At 41.1% G+C, this 16,823-nt stretch overlaps 2 protein-coding genes across 2 annotated transcripts; both read left to right on the plus strand.

Annotated features, from left to right (window-relative positions):
• Nucleotides 1–1,297: 1,297 nt before the first annotated feature.
• On the plus strand, nucleotides 1,298–2,881 carry LOC116667805 (olfactory receptor 6C4-like). The gene has a single exon (XM_032493844.1). It carries the CDS (start codon nucleotides 1,773–1,775, stop codon nucleotides 2,775–2,777), a length of 1,005 nt encoding a protein of 334 aa, XP_032349735.1. The 5' UTR covers nucleotides 1,298–1,772; the 3' UTR covers nucleotides 2,778–2,881.
• Nucleotides 2,882–7,983: 5,102 nt separating this feature from the next.
• On the plus strand, nucleotides 7,984–10,344 carry LOC116667832 (olfactory receptor 6C4-like). Its single transcript, XM_032493880.1, is given in 3 exon segments — nucleotides 7,984–7,995; nucleotides 9,297–9,454; nucleotides 9,456–10,344. Coding segments are annotated over 3 exon segments (891 nt in total). The 3' UTR covers nucleotides 10,177–10,344.
• The last annotated feature ends 6,479 nt before the right edge of the window (nucleotides 10,345–16,823 follow it).

Below are 16,823 nucleotides of genomic sequence, written 5' to 3' on the forward strand. Positions count from 1 at the left end.
TGAAGAGACTTTACCCTAGACTAACTCTTGAAAGTTCCTATTCACTGTTAGACAAAAAAAGCTAGGAAAATGCACAGTTTATATGGTTGATTTTCAAGGACAAAGGGTAAACAGAGAATAAAATGGTGGGGAGGGGGTAAAAGAAAGAGAAGGGCACTACCTTTTTTCATTTATTTAATAACCATGTATTTTGATTATACTGTGTGTTTTTGCCAATGTTACTGAGGAGTAAAAGAATACCAAAAGAGGAAGAATGTATTTATGAAGAGCCTAGCATAAAACCAGCACTACAATCATTCAGCAAGTGTTGGTTCTCTTGCCCTTCCTCTGCATTTAAGGAACTTACAGTCTGTTTTGGGGAAAGGTGACATATACACAGAAAACAGAAAATGGTCAATGCCTGAAAAGAATGCATCCTATGTGTTAATTCTTATCTTAGAATCAGACATCTCTCTGAATTTATTCTGTGTCACAGATTTTCAGATACTCATTTTGATGTAAAAAATCCACATAGAATGCAGCCAGTCTGGAAGGCAGTATGGTGGTATCCAGCAAAACTGAAAATAGAATTATCATAGGATCCAGCAAGATATGCTGCTGGGTGTACACCCGGAAGAAATGAAAGTAGAATTTTGAAGATATATTTGCACACCCATGTTTACAGCAGCATTTTCACAATAATCAAGAGATAGAAGCAACCCAAACATCCATTACAGATGAATAGGTAGACAAAATGTAATATATATGTACAATGGAATATTATTTAACCTCAAAAGGGGGGAAGTCCTATCACATGGTACAATATAGATTAACCTTGAGAACATTATGCTAAACGAAATAAGCCAGTCACAAAAAGACAAATATTGTACATAAGTTATCTGCTGAAAATGGCTTTGAGAACTTGAGAATTGTGGAGAAGTTTAAACAGAAGTTAAGTAATTTTTATTATAAATTTATGGTAAAATGTATAATAAAAAGATGTAAATATTCAGAAACCTGTTCCTTATCAATAAGCAAAAACTAATTACTTGAATTCTCAAAGTATGGTATAAATAGCCCCCTAATCATTCAAGTTATTCATGAGAAACTTGTAAGTGAGGCTTGCAACTTTTGATTCCAGTTATATTTGTCTAGCCAGAGGAATATCACATACTTATTAATATAATAGACATGGATACGGAAGAAAATTATAGCAGGGATCTGATTGGAGAGGTACCATCTATTTCTCTGCTAAAACCATCTAAGACAGGAGAACTAGGGCCTGAGGAAAAGCTGACACTGGCAGCAAAGATTTACAGACTGATAATATTAGTTACAATGGTCCACAAATTCAAAAACATCAAAGGGAAGTTAGGCCATCTTTGGTCACCACAGTTACAACAGCATTGCTGATCCCCTCCTGAAGGCTCCTCAACTGCAGCTAACAGGTGAGCTTTCCTTCTCACACAGAGACCAAGAAAGTTACAGAAATGAGGTGTCACTGCCAAATGAGCAGAAGCAATGAAAGAGCAAAACTAGGGCTATCATTCAAAGTGGAAATAAAAATAGAAAACAGAAAATGATCACGTAGGCACTGGTTTAGAAGACAGGCTAGGAGAGCTGAGGGGGAGCCTGAGAAGGGGCCGCGGAGGACACCCTCCCACGTGAGACTTCAGGGAAATCGTTCTTGTGACGAGTCACCCTCTGTCCCATAGAAAACCTCATCCACATCAAAATGACAGGAAAAAAAGGCATTTGAACCAATTCAATAAGAAAAGCTTAACCTCTTCTAAATGCTCCTGGGCTCCTCTTCCGTTCTCATCACTGACTTCTTTCCTTTGTACCTTCATAGGCAGCAAAGGGCAGCAATGAGAAACCACACCTATATGACAGAATTCATTCTGCTGGGACTGACAGACATCCCAGAGATTCAATTTGTAATCTTTATACTTCTCTTCCTCACCTATGTATTCAGCATCTTAGGTAACCTGACAATCATCACCCTTACACTACTGGACTCCCATCTCCAGACTCCCATGTATTTCTTCCTCCGGAACTTCTCCTTCCTAGAAATTTTCTTTACAACCACTTTTACTCCTAGGCTACTGTTCAGCATCTCAACCGGGAACAAGAGCATCAGCTTTGCTGGCTGCTTCACTCAGTATTTCTTTGCCATATTCCTTGGGGCCACAGAGTTTTACCTTCTGGCTGCCATGTCCTATGACCGCTATGTGGCCATCTGCAAACCCCTGCATTACACGACCATCATGAGCAACAGAGTCTGCATCCAACTGGTTCTCTGCTCCTGGCTGGGGGGATTCCTCATCATTGTATCCCCAATCATCCTAACCAGTCAACTGGATTTCTGTGCCTCCAATGTCTTGAATCATTATTATTGTGACTATGGACCCCTCATAGAAATATCCTGCTCAGACACACGACTCCTGGAGCTGGCTGACTTTATCTTAGCAGTTGTGACCTTGGTGGTCACCCTGGTGATGGTGATTCTCTCCTACGCAAACATCATCCGGACCATTCTGAAGATCCCCTCTGCTCAGCAAAGGAAGAAGGCCTTTTCCACGTGTTCCTCCCACATGATTGTCATCTCCCTCTCTTACGGCAGCTGCATCTTCATGTACGTAAAACCCTCAGCAAAAGAAGGAGTTGCCTTCAATAAGGGAGTAGCTGTGCTCAACACCTCAATTGCCCCTTTACTCAACCCTTTCATTTACACCCTAAGGAATAAGCAAGTAAAACAAGCCTTCAAAGATGTGTCCAGAAAGATTGTGAGTCTTTAATGAATGTAAAGACCTCAAACTCAAAAGAAAATCTGAAGAGTAATAATATTCTTGAATTCCTCCCCATGAAAACAAAGGCAGAACTCCTTTAACCCTCTCCTTAGTAAAATAGCATCTCAGATGAATTTATCATAAAGAAGTGTCAAAGTTATATTCCAGACTTGCCAAGGAGTGGGGGGGCGGAATCTTCCAAAACCAGTTCAAATATTTCTTCCCAGTAAATAGATTTTTGAGCCAGACATTTTAAAATTTTACAAGAAATCTAAAACAATACCACTCTTCTCATGACTTTTTTGCAGATTATAGTTATTTTAAATAAAAATATATTATTTGTAAAAAAAAAATTGTGCTAAAAAGAAATGTTTGTTATACAATTATTCTAAAACAAATGAATATATAGATTTTTTAAGTTCTCAGTTTAATTTCTAATAAGATTAAAAATGGATATAGATATAACCACTTGATAAATTTTTATACAAAAAAGATGTAGCAGGTAACACTGTCAGTCTGAGTACAAAAATGGAATAACTGGATAAAATTACTAGGACTGTCACAAGACTGATGGTCCTGGGCTTATTGGAAAAGTTTAACTTTACAAATGAGGCTCTTAATTTCATGGACGTCTTTAAGAAAGTTGTGCAAACATATTTTCAGAAATACTAGACATTTTCCAGAAGAGGCTAGTAATTACATTTTGCAATAAGGCTTTATTTCACTCTTGAAAAAAAACACCATCTTCTCTTAAGGTTGAGACAATTTTCTTCCTCATTATTTTTGCTCTGAGAATTCTAAAACTGTCTCCTTTTAGACATTTAATACAAAAAGGATTTTCAGTTGTAGGGTTGATACTTATGACTCTACCTCTCCTTCCAGTCATGAAATTAGAATGAAAACTATCACCAGGGGCATCTCCAACAGAGTGAATATCCAACTTCCTCTTAAGGGAAGATTCAGAAGAGTAAGACTCTTCAGCCATGTTGCAATGGACAAAACCTACAGCACTCTGAGTGACCCTGAGCTGTAGAGGACATATTTTGGAGATGAACTTGAGGAGGCTGAGTGAAAGAACTGCCTAAGGATGCCTTAGGGAAAAACATCCACATTTTTTAAGGATTTGTTTTTTAAAGTGTAGTTAAAGTGGGGAGGGCAAAAAAGCCTATATGGTGTAAGGTGTCTGCATCCTTTGAGGTAAAATCTTGATTCTAAGTGGACTGGGGAAAGTTAAGCATGCATATTGTAACTCCTACAGAAATGACTTCAAAAATTAAACACAGAGACACAGTCAAAAATCACAAGAAATAAGTGAATTTAAAGGGAATCATAAAAAAAACTTCAAATAACTGAAAAGTAGGCATGAAAAGGGAAACAGAGGAAATAAACAGATAATAAAATGATGGACATGACTCCAAACAGATCAATAATTACATTAAATATAAATGGTCCAAAAATGCCATTTAAAATAGAGATTATCAGAATGGATTTTTTCTAAATGACATAACTATATGCTGTCTAGGTGAAATTCTCTTTGAATATAATGATTTATGCAGGTTAAAAGTAAATAATCTAGAAATATATACCATGAAGACACTAATTACGAAAAGAGTCGATTCACCAAGAAGACATCCAAAATGCATACGTACTTAAAAACACAATTGCAAATTATGTAAGTTAAAACATATAATTCAAACAAGAAATAGAAAATCCACAGTTGTAACTGATGACTTCCACACCCCTCCCTCAGTAATACATATAATTAGTGGACAGAAAATAAGCAAGGATTTAGAAGAACTGAACAACACTATCAAATCAATTAGATATAACTGACATTTATAGACGATTCCACCTAAAACAGGAGAACACAGAGCCTTTTCACATGTACATGGACTATTTACCAAAACCCTGGGTCACAGAACAAACCTTAGCAGATTTTAAAAACTGGAATAATATAAAGTATGTTCTCAACTCATAATGGAACTAAACTTGAAATTAGTAATAGAAACATAACAGAAAATTCTCCAAGCACTTGGAAATTAAACAGCCACTTCTCAATAATTCATAGGTCAAAGAGGAAGTCTCAAAAGAAATTAGAAAATATATTGAATTGAATTAAAATGAGAACCCAATATACCACAAATTGTAATGCAAGCGATAACAGTATGTAAAGGGAAATTTATAACATTAAATGCTTGCATTGGAAAAGATGAGGTAGGATTTTTTTCTGCTTAGCTAAGATATAGCAGGCATATAATATTATGTAAATTTAAGCTATTCAGTGTGATGATTTGATATACATATATATACTGAAATAAGGTTAACCACAATAGGGTTAGTTAACACATTCAACACCCCATATAGTTAGTTTTTTTGTTGTGTGTAGTGAGAATAGAACTATTCTTTTAGGAACTTCCAAGTATACATTATTTTTTTACTTTTTGGAAATTTGAACAGTAAGTTTTTTCAGAGATACCTTCATTTTTATTTTTTTCAGCCTCACTGAGATATAACTGACATACAACCTTCTTGAAGTTTAAGGTGTAAAACATGATGATTTGATACAGGCATATACTGGGAAATGATTACCACAATAAGGTTAGTTAGCATCTCCATTGCCTCAGTAACCACCTTTGTGTGTGTGTTACAGAAGATGAGTGAATTCTGGGCATTGAATGTGAAATACTGTTAGCTATAGTCACATGGAGTACATTAGATCCCCAGAACTTAATCATCTTATAACTGGAAGTTTGTACCCTTTGACCAACATGTCCCTATTTTCCCACTCCTCAGTCCCTGGTAACTATCAATCTATTCTTAGTTTCTGAGTGCAGATTTTTCAGATTCCATATAAAAGTGAGATAGCACAATACTTGTCTTTTTCTGTCTGATTTATTTCACCTAGCATAATACTCCCAAGGAACATTCATGTTATTGTAAGTAGGAGAATATCTTTCCTTTATGGCTAAATAATACTCCATTGTGTGCATATCCATCATCCTCTGACAGATGCTTAGGTTATTTCCATACCTTGGCTATTGTGAAGGATGCTCCAGTGAACATCAAAATGCAGATATCTCTTTGACATACTGATTACATTCCTTCAGATATGTGTATATATATCCTAGAAGTGCAATTGCTGCATTGTGTGATAGTTCAATTTTTAATTTTTTAAAGAATCTCCATACTGTCTCCATAGTGGCTGTACCAATTTACATTTCCAGCAGCAGTGCACAAGGGTTCCCTTTTCTCCATATCTTTGCTGACACTTATTTCTTGTCTTTTTGATAACAGCCATTCTAAGTGGTGTGAGGTAATATTTCGTTGTGGTTTTGATTTGCATTTCCCTGTTGTCGGTTACAAAATTCTGGTTTTTTAAGTGAAAAAAAAAAGTGAATGAAGGGCCACAAATGGCAAAGTATCTTTCTTTCTCATGCGTGAGTTGTATTCCATTACATATACGTATGCTGCATCTTCATCATCTATTCAACTATTGACGTGCACTTAGATGCTTCCACATCTTGGCAATTATAAATAATGTTGCTGTTAATAGCAAGGTGTATGTATCCTTTTGAATTAATTTTTATTTTGTTGTTGGCTTTATTTCTTTGAAAACTATGTAAGTTTAAAAATGTTCTTAGAAACAATGAACAGTACATACATGTAAACTAAAAAATACATGTGCAGTGAAAAAAATGAGCTATCAAGCCATGAAAGACATGGAAGAAACTTAAAAGACATATTACTAAATGAAAGAAGCCAGTCTGAAAAGGCTACAAACTGTACGATTGCAACCAAATGACATTCTGGAAAAGGCACAGCTACAAAACAATAAAAAGATCATGGTTTCCAGGGGTTTGGGGAGAGGGAGGGAGGGAGGAATGAACAGATGGAGCACAAGGGATTTTTAGGTATGATACTATAGTGGTGGCTACATGACATTACGCATTTGTCAAAGCCCATAGAATGTACAACATCAAGAGTGAACCCTAATGTAAACTATGGACTTTGGTTGATAATAATGTGCCCATGCTGGTTCATCAATTGTACCAAATATGACTCACTGATGAGGGATGTGGAGGGTAGGGGAGTATAAATGTGTAGGTGGGGACAGCTATGTGGGAATTCTGTATTTTTTTGCTCCGTCTGCTGTAAACCTGAAACCAATCTAAACAAATAGCCTATTTTTTTAAAAAGTAATCTCATTAAATGTCATGGCTTTAAATAGTGAAAAAAAAAGAAACTGATGTTGCAGTTTTTACTATTATTATCATCATTATTGCATCACTTCCCACAGGGCTTTTCTCCTGTAACTGACCCCCTTGTGACAGCTTCCTCACGGGTCTCTTTGGAGCACCTTCCCTAATTACCTGATAAAAGTTAATTCCCAACATTATTTTTTTAAAAACTAATTAAAATTTTCTGGACCTGGATCCCAGGACAATATTTTATCCCCCAATGTCTCTGCTGAGTAAACTAGATAAAATGTGTATCACTCAAACTGGTATAAATTGAAAAGAAGTCCATAACCAGTCTTCAGACCAAATGGAGAAAATGAGACTTTGAAGAGTAAAATGTTCCTCTGCTTTTCAAATAGTTTAAATGAGGCAGCATCTTCAGGACTTACAGAGCCGATTATAAATGGGGTCAGTGTATAAAAAGGGCAGTAACGAGTGCTTGGTTACAGGTAAGGGGAGCTAGAAACTATTTCTTTCCAAACTAGTGCCTAAGAAGCCTGTGTGCTTTGTGAACAATCAGGGAATCAAGCGGTGTTAGAAAAGTGGAATACACGTTACATTTTATTCCACTTTTTCAACCACATCTGACTTCTCAGTTTTGACTCACCCTTCAGTGTATCAAGAGGTAAGATCCCTCAGCAACTTTCCTGACTGTCAAAAAGTACATCCACAGGTCACTGACATTACCCTGCTATGATGACAGATTATATGAGATCCACTTTAATGTGATTAACTCTCATTCAGGCTTGTTTGTTTTTTTTTTAATTTTTAAATGATCAAGATGGGTACCATGTAAAAGGGAAAGTCTTTCATTTTTCGTGCAGTGGCATTCCAGAAATAGCTATCACTGACTGGTATTTTTCTAGACATTCTTCTATGCACTTTAAGAAATATGCACATGAATTTCCAGTTTCTTCCACAGATAAAACAATATACATAATGAGAAACAATCTAATTCACTAGCAGTATGTTGTATCATGTCGAAGCCAGTACGAATAAATTTCACATTTTATTCCAAATAGAAATGGTTGTAAGTTATTTACTTATTCACCTATTGGTGGAATTTTTATTGTTTAGTTTTTCATTATTACAAATACTGAAGAAATGAACATCTTAGAACAATTATATACACCGACTTGTGCTGGTATTTCTCTGAAACGGAAATATAAATTTTTGAATGATAATATAGAGAAATTCCTTAAAGACTAAGGCTTGTGAACAGAAGCCTGAGCCTCCCAATCACAGGGTGACATTGCCTTGACATTACAGTCCAGTGGCTACAATGGTCCAAGGGCAAGGGTGGTCCTACACTATGAAATTGTTCTGGATAAGCACCCACCTCAGAGGGCACCTTGAAGATCCTTAGTTCCAGTGATACTGGAAGATCAGAACAAAGATAAATGCCCAAAAGGATCCTTGACCCTGGCAGGTTCTTTTCTGGGAGGAATCCTTATTAGTCCTTAAGTGACCAGACTGACTCTTCTCTCTACTTTTCGGTAAGAGTCACATCTACGTCCTGGAGACTAAGGGAACATAAGAAGGGATCCAGGTCCACTAAACATTTCTCCCTGACTGTTTTAAGCAGTTAAAGAAAGCTCTCCTAGAATATACCCATCTGTTATCTCTCTCCCATCAGTTAAAACCAAGAGAAAGGGAAGACATAAAGAAAAGAGTGCAATATTGCAAAGCTTTCTCCAGCAATGCTACCAGGCTCAGAAGTCCGAACACATAAAAAGAACTATTCGCTCCTGCACTGGAGGGTTGGGGATTGTTATTAGGCAAAGCAAAAGGATACAGCAGGTGTCCGATATGTTCAGGAGAGCATCAACAAAGCAAATCACCAAGGGCATTAAGGCTGCAGAAAGATGAGACATTACTACCAGGATCTTAGAGAGGGGTTTCATCGATAGAAGATGAAAGAAAACAAAACAAAGTATGGATAAAGGGAAGTGGGTAAACGTTTGAATGCAGGAGAGGAATTAAGGTGGGCCAGCTGACTACTGTGTTGTTCTGAGAAAAGGGCTTCGGAAAGGAAATTAGCTGCCTACACGGGAACTTAGTAATAAACAGATTTTGTGAAGGGCTAGTTGAGACAAACAGACACTCTGTTGGATCAGAGGGACCAAAGGGATTACCACTTCAAGAGAAATCGACATCTCCCCTCAATACCCGAGTTTTGGTTGTCCTTCTCACCACTCCTTTCTCTTCTTCTCAGCTTCACAAGCAGCAATATTAACAATGAAAACACCACACCTATATGACAGAATACTTCATCGCTGAGGACTGACAGAATCCAGAGATTCAGAGTATCATCTTTATACTTCTCTTCTTCACCTACCTACTCAGCATCTTAGGTAACCTGACATCATCACCCTTACACTACATGGACTCCCATCTCCAGACTCCATGTTTCTTCCTCCGGAACTTCTCCTTCCTAGAAATTTCTTTACAACCACTTTTACTCTAGGCTACTGTTCAGCATCTCAACTGGGAACAAGAGCATCAGCTTTGCTGGCTGCTTCACTCAGTATTTCTTTGCCATATTCCTTGGGGCCACAGAGTTTTACCTTCTGGCTGCCATGTCCTATGACCGCTATGTGGCCATCTGCAAACCCCTGCATTACACGACCATCACGAGCAACAGAGTCTGCATCCAGTTGGTTCTCTGCTCATGTTTGGCTGGATTCCTGAGCATCCTCTCCCCTATTATCCTAACCAGTCAACTGGATTTCTGTGCCTCCAATGTCTTGAATCATTATTTTTGTGACTATGGACCCCTCATAGAAATATCCTGCTCAGACACACGACTCCTGGAGCTGGTTGACTTTATCTTAGCAGTTGTGACCTTGGTGGTCACCCTGGTGATGGTGATTCTCTCCTACGCAAACATCATCCGGACCGTTCTGAAGATCCCCTCTGCTCAGCAAAGGAAGAAGGCCTTTTCCACGTGTTCCTCCCACATGATTGTCATCTCCCTCTCTTACGGCAGCTGCATCTTCATGTACATAAAACCCTCAGCAAAAGGAGTTACCCTCAATAAGGAAGTGGCTGTGCTCAATACATTAATTGCCCCTTTACTCAACCCCTTCATTTACACCCTAAGGAATAAGCAAGTAAAACAAGCCTTCAATAATATGGCCAGAAAAATAGGGCATCTTTATTCATTTTAATAGCCTCAAAATCAATGGAAATTCTGAATGATTCATGAAGTTACTCCAAATGATAATTTGAGCTTCTGATATCTGCTTTTGTAAAAGTTATTTCTCAGATAAACTGTGATCGCATTTGGAAATTTAGTTTCAAATCTGCCAGCAAGAGAGAGGTATTCAAAGAAGTTCAGATTTTTTCTTCTATTAGATATCTCTTAATAAAGAAGGCAAATTAGGAAAGTAATATCTTTAGAGTACATAAAAAACAAAACTGTCTGATTAAAAATGATTTTACTCATCATAATTGTGGTGATCAGCTGAGTGATTAAGTCCACCTTCCCATGAAGGGCTCTTAATCTTACCAATCACTATCTCAGAGGAGATTATATGTGATGTCACACACACAAAAGAAGTCTACTTCCTATAAACTTCTCGGGTTTTAAACAATTTTCTTTCTCAAGCTTCTCCCTCCAGCAACTCTTAAAGACTGCATCTCTCTGGCATCTCCTACAGAAAATATTCCCTACTGTAAGGCACAGTGTGGGACCTTGTGATTGTTCATAAGAGTATTTCTAACTCTCATTTGAGGGCTGAAATTAGAATGAAAACTATTATCAAGGAATCATTTGGACTCCACTTAAAGGAAAATTCAGGTGAAGAGATATCTTAGGCCATGTTGGCAATGATCAAAATCTGTAGGACCTAGAGTCTGGCAAGGCACACCTGACTTTCAGAAGCTACGTTTACAGACGGACCTGAGGAGGTTAGGAGTGTTACAGACGATTCTTAGGGAAACCTACGATGCTGTGGTCTATCAAATTCCTCCACAACTTCCTGCACCTGAAGCCCCTTGACTGCCCCTCTGACCTTGCGAATCCTGTGGTAATTGCGTCTGACAGTTAAGTGGAGCCACCTGGCCTTACTACTGCAGGCCCCATCAGTCCTGTGAATATTAACAAGCCCGTCTCCATGACTATCTGTCCTGTCAGCATCCCCGGTAAATGAGAGCCATCACTGAACGTTTTCGTGATGCTGGTGCCCCGCCCCACAGCACACTTCTCCTGGCCTACGTGAAAGCCGCGACCTCGGGCCCTCCTACGGAACAATCTTCTAGGAGGTCCTACATTCTTGCCTCATATGTTCATTCCATCTTTCCCACCTCCCTCAGCCTTTTTATTCCTTCCTTTACCACCTTCCAGAGCGACTCACGTACTTCCGGGTCACTGAGTGTTGGACGTCACTTTTTCACGCACTAGGAGTCCCCCCAGCAGTGGTGAAATCCTTGCTAGGGTGTTAAATCCGACACCCTGAGAACGTGTTCCCAAGTCAGTAAATTCTTGCTCAGCCAGTCGTACATTCCGGGCCCTGATCAAAACCCAATCCCACGAACACTTCTCTGACTTCAGCCAGTCAAGCTAGCCCATTTCCCTCATTCCTTCAGTGTACAGGATCTTCCCTCCTTTACCAAGCCCAGCATGTACTCAGCTGGATTATGCTGGGTTTAACCCTAGTCATCAGCCCGGCATCTCAGAGAGGAGCTGGGGACAGCTCCTGAGGAAGCACCTGGTTCTTTGTGGGGAAGAGGCCTCCTAAGCATCTTCCAGCAGCTCTTAGTGAGGAAGGGAGGCCACCTCTGCAAATCCAAGGTGTTCGTAACAAGCTGATAAGTTAAAATTCTCAGAAGCATCCATCCAGATATGCCTTTTCCATGTCTCCCCCATCAGGATCCTGAGCTTCCTAACAGGCCTGCCTGGCTAAGCATTCAAATGCCTCTGGAGCTCTGTGCCTCTAACAAGTAGATGAACATGCCACTCAACTATGTCTGTCCTCCCACTACAGAGATAAGGGCCTCTGTAACCCACCACAGAGGTAGGCCCCCGGCTCTCATACCTACCCAGGAACTGACTGGTAACAGCACTTAGACTCACGTCCCTCCTCGAGGCATCAATACAACTTAGCATCAACCAGTCAACTCTACTGTCTTTCTGGGCATTTTTCCTCTGTGTTTTCCTAATGCCTGCAACATCACATCTGCCACTGTGTTCCTCTCCACTGGGACATTTCTCCAGATCAACACAAGGGAATCTCAATTAGAAAATGAGCCACCACACTACACACAAGGTAACACCAGCCCACACCTGAAGGATTTTGAAGTCTGCAGTGAGCTGAAACTATCGAGAGCAACAACTGAAACTCAACTCAGCAACTGAACAACTAACTAAACATCTGAAACTAAACTCCTGACTCGGTGGACTTGTGCTATCGACCAGCCTTACATAACAAAATGCATGGCCATTTCTGTGTACAAATACTATTTACCTCAGTCTCTACGGTTTGTCTACACATGATATTAAACCTGCATTCAGAAATTACAAGACACATAAAAAAGCCAGAAGAAACAACCCATTAATAAAACATAAAGTTTTAGACCAGACTCAGAAATGACACATGTGTCAGAATTATCCTACAGGGACTATAAAGTAATTATGAGGCCAATGTTAAAATGTCTAATGAACAAGGCAGACAACATGAAGAATCAGCTGGGGAACTTTAACGGAACATTTTTTAAAGTAAAATAGAATGGTAGAACTAGAAAACACAGCGACAGAAATAAAGAATTTCTGTAGTGAGCTCATACACCTACTGGACAGAGTTTAGGAAAGAATGAAACTGAAGAAAGGTCAACAGAAATTATCCAAATTAAGAGCAAAGAGGAAAACGTGTGAGAAAAAAGCAGACTATTTTAGAGCAATGAGACAGTATCAAACATTCAAAAATATGTGCAATCACATGCTAGGCCACAAAACAAGTGAGGGTTACAGATCAGGAGATAACTGCCATTGAAAAGATAGTCTGTTGCTCACAGTTCCCAAGAGGAGGGGGCATGCCACACCACACGGAGCCTCATGAAGAAACACCAGAGTCGGTCAGGAGGCAGAGGAAGCTAGGGGATGATGTGGGCAGGAGACTGTTTTGTGCTTTTCATGGGAAGGACTGGGTGAGGCAGGGTAGGCAGGTTTAGGATTAGCTAATCTGAATAATTTCAGTGGGCTCTGGGTTTAGGGGCTGTCTCTGGTTGTCTGGTACCTGGCTTTGGGATGATTAGGGCAGGAGGATACTGGCCCAGACTATCAGAACTCGGTAAAGGTGGTGGCTCTGGGTATGGACTCTGGATTGCTTGGTCTGCATATAAAAGGCATGCTTGCAGGTAAGTCATTTGTTACCTCTAGGAATTAGCTGACTCTGGGAGGGACAGTCTACCCAGGGTTAGTAAGATTCTACTTGTCGAAACATCAGAATAGAAAGACACGCTTAAACACAGGGACCAAATCACTGGGGTTCTATAGATCAAGTGAAGGAGTCTGCAGTTTATTCTACCTAAAATGAGAATCTATTGAGCTATTGGAGGGTTTAAAGAAGACTGACATCATCTGACTTACACTTGGAGAAAAATCACATGAGCTAGGTGGAGACAAGATATGGAACAAGAATGACTCTGACGAAGGACAATTTGCTGGACTGGGAATTTAGCAATAAAGGTGAGAGGTGGTTGCCTGGGATTCAATTGTTGATGCAGAACTAACAGGACTTGCTGAGAAACTGCATATGGAATATTAAGAAAATAAATGAATTTAAATGGACAGCCAGATTTTTGATCTGAGCAATTGGGTGGTAACAGGGCCCTTACTGCTGATGAGGACGTTTGGGAGAAGAACAAGAGAGCTGTTTGAGACAAAGTAAGTATGAGATACCTCTAAGACATCTAAGGGGCTTAACTCTATATGTGAGAGGCCAGGGCCAAAGATGTATATTTGGGAGTCACAGAAGTTAAAAAGGAAAGTGTTTCAAGGATGAGAGGGGATCAAATATTTCAAATGCCGCTGAGAGACTGAATAAGATAAAGACTGAAAATTATCCATTGGACTTGGTAACATGAGGGCTGTTGGTGACCTTGATAAGAAAGAGTCAGTGTTGATGTAGGGACAAATGGAGAAAATGGGAGGTAAAAAGCAGTGACAGCACGTGTCAACCAGAAGATACCAGGAGCTGAGGGGAAGGCCCAGGCTATCCCAGGTAGCACCTCTGTTCTACTCCCAAATTCCACCACCCTCCCCGACTAAAACCATCAGAAGGCTGACTCTCTGTAAAGAACCCCACTAAGCACATCTGCAGGAACATGAGATACCTGGAGATTGATGGGAACCCTGAAACCCCTGCCATGAGCCCATGGGTAACCAGACAGGCAGTGTCTTCCCTGGAAACACTTTTCATCAAAAGCAAACCAGGCATGGAAATCAATGTGACTTAACCACATCTCACTGTCGTTAACTTCTAGAATTTTCCAGAAGCCTCTACATTTAAAAGGGAGCCAAGATTTCACATAGAGAAATGAATTACCCATGGTGAGATTCTAGACATAAGGGAGGAGGACTCTCAAATCTCCTGCCATTTGTGACCAAGGAGACCCTATGATGAGTGAGGCAGCAAACGTTGGCAGGAGAGGGAGAAAGGTAAGAGGAAAGGGAGAAGGACACAGGTCGGCCAGGAAAAAATGAGCGCAAGGAAAGGGAAGGGGACACAGCAGTCACGGGGGACCCCGACAGAGTCACCAGCCCATGACACACCTCAGCACAGAGATACTCAGGGAACCCCCAAGAGTCAGGGCCTCCCAGGCCCCCAGAGGGTGAGTGACAGCAGCAGCTGGAGAATAACTGTGGGCACCACCGGGGCTGAGTCTTCCAGAGGAGGAGGGAACCGGCAGAGCCCGAACCTGCGCCCTTCAGGCCCCACCTGGCTGGGTGGCCATTTCCATCGGCCCCAGGTAAGCGGCCCACACAGTGCTGGGCAGCCTTGGGCCATCCAGGGACAGAAGTGGAAAAGGAACAGTGGGTATATCAGGGCCCACTTAAGGGCCTACAACCTCTCTCTCTGGGCTGGAAGCCAATAATGGCACCTGGTCATGGGAGAAGAGTCCAGGGCAGGGTTCCCAAATCCCTGTGACTGCATTTGCAAAGATGTGATCAGATGCCACCAGCCTGGCTGGACAGGGAGAAGGGATGAGGAGGAGACAGGGAGCCTTGGACAATTTCTCCCAGATAAAACTGCACACAACACAGCAAGTGCATATATGTTCAGACCATGCAAACCTGGGTATGACATGAGTGAGCAGCTGTGCTGTGGGATTGGCCGTCCTGTGTGGTAAGTGTGGCGATCATGTGATATGCAGGTGTGAAGTGGGTCTAGTAGGGTGGGGCGTGTGTGGTGATGTGGTCGGGGTGAGGCAGTGGATAGTGAGTGCCGGTCTGCGGGATGACAAGTGGTATGTGCATCAGCTAGGCATTCATAGCCTCCATCCTGCCTATGGTCAGTGTCTGATGAAAACTTAGGACAGTCTTTTCAGGTTCCTGTTAATGGTCCTCATCTCAGAGCCCACAGATAGAGCTGGCTGTTTCCCCCTTTGCTGTCCCATATAGTCCCCAACACACACACACACACACACTCCCGCATGCACAGCTCCCATTAATACTTCAGACAAAACCACGAAATTTGAAAGAACGATGATGAGTTGTCTGGCTGTGCTCCCCAAGATCTCCCTGACTTAATAAAGGCTGTCCTCCCCCCATTTCCCACACCCCCCAGCAGGCTCCAGAACCCCAGCTCCCTCGCCCACAAGATGACGAATCTCCCCCTCAAGGGCCGCTTCCTATTCCTGCGCCCCTTAGGAGCCTCAGCCCCTGCATTCAGGGCTCTCCGAGCGACCAGCAGCACAGCTAGCCAGCCACAACTTTGTCCGCTCACCCTCTGCCCACCTGGCCATTTATCCACAAGTTACCTGTTGTTCCACTGATACACCCATTAATTGACCAGTTTATCCATCTCCCTGTCTCATTAAGACTTACTGAAAGCATACTTGGAGATGGAGGAGGGTCTGCATTAAAAAGGGTCACGGGAAGGGAGAAATGGGGAGTTGCTGTTTAACTGGCATAGAGTTATACTCATTTTTCAATAGAGAAAAAGTTCTGGAGATGTGTTACACAACAAGGTGAAGGTACTAACACCGCCAAACTATATGTGAAGAAATGGCTAGGATGATAAATTTCACCACGTGTATTTTTTACCACAATAAAAAATAAATTTTATTTTAAAGAGAGCCTCAGCTCCTCTTTATGACCCAGAAGGGTTCCCTGTCCTCTCTGCGAGACTTTGAAAAAGATAACTGTGGCCTCAGGGCCAGTGTCTCTCTGAAGATTGTCCCAACTCTGCCAGGATGCATGGGCGGTAAAGAGAAGCTGAGAGGGAAACTAACGAGGCAGAGTGGAAACAGGGGTGATGGGAGCTGAGGAACAGAGAAGGGAAGAGTCGATGACCCAGGAGAAACTTCTCTCTCCACCCTCACAGATGGTATCTTGGGCAGAATGTAACTAGGAGACAGAGGAGAAAGGCACTCACAGTGTGGCAAAGATGAGGCGGGTGAGGAGGCACAGGGCAGGGTGAAGAAGAATCGCAGCTTTACTCGGGGAAGGAGAGGAGGCTGGGATTGCCACTCGTGTCCACTTACAAGAAATCCAAAAATACATAGTACATGGCAAGACCCATTAAAAAGTCCATGCCCTTAGCCACTTATTCCCTTGGGCAGAATTTCCAGGAGTGGGATAAGTAATAGAACA

This window comes from Camelus ferus, chromosome 12, assembly GCF_009834535.1.
Source record: "Camelus ferus isolate YT-003-E chromosome 12, BCGSAC_Cfer_1.0, whole genome shotgun sequence".
Taxonomy (NCBI): Eukaryota; Metazoa; Chordata; class Mammalia; order Artiodactyla; family Camelidae; genus Camelus; species Camelus ferus.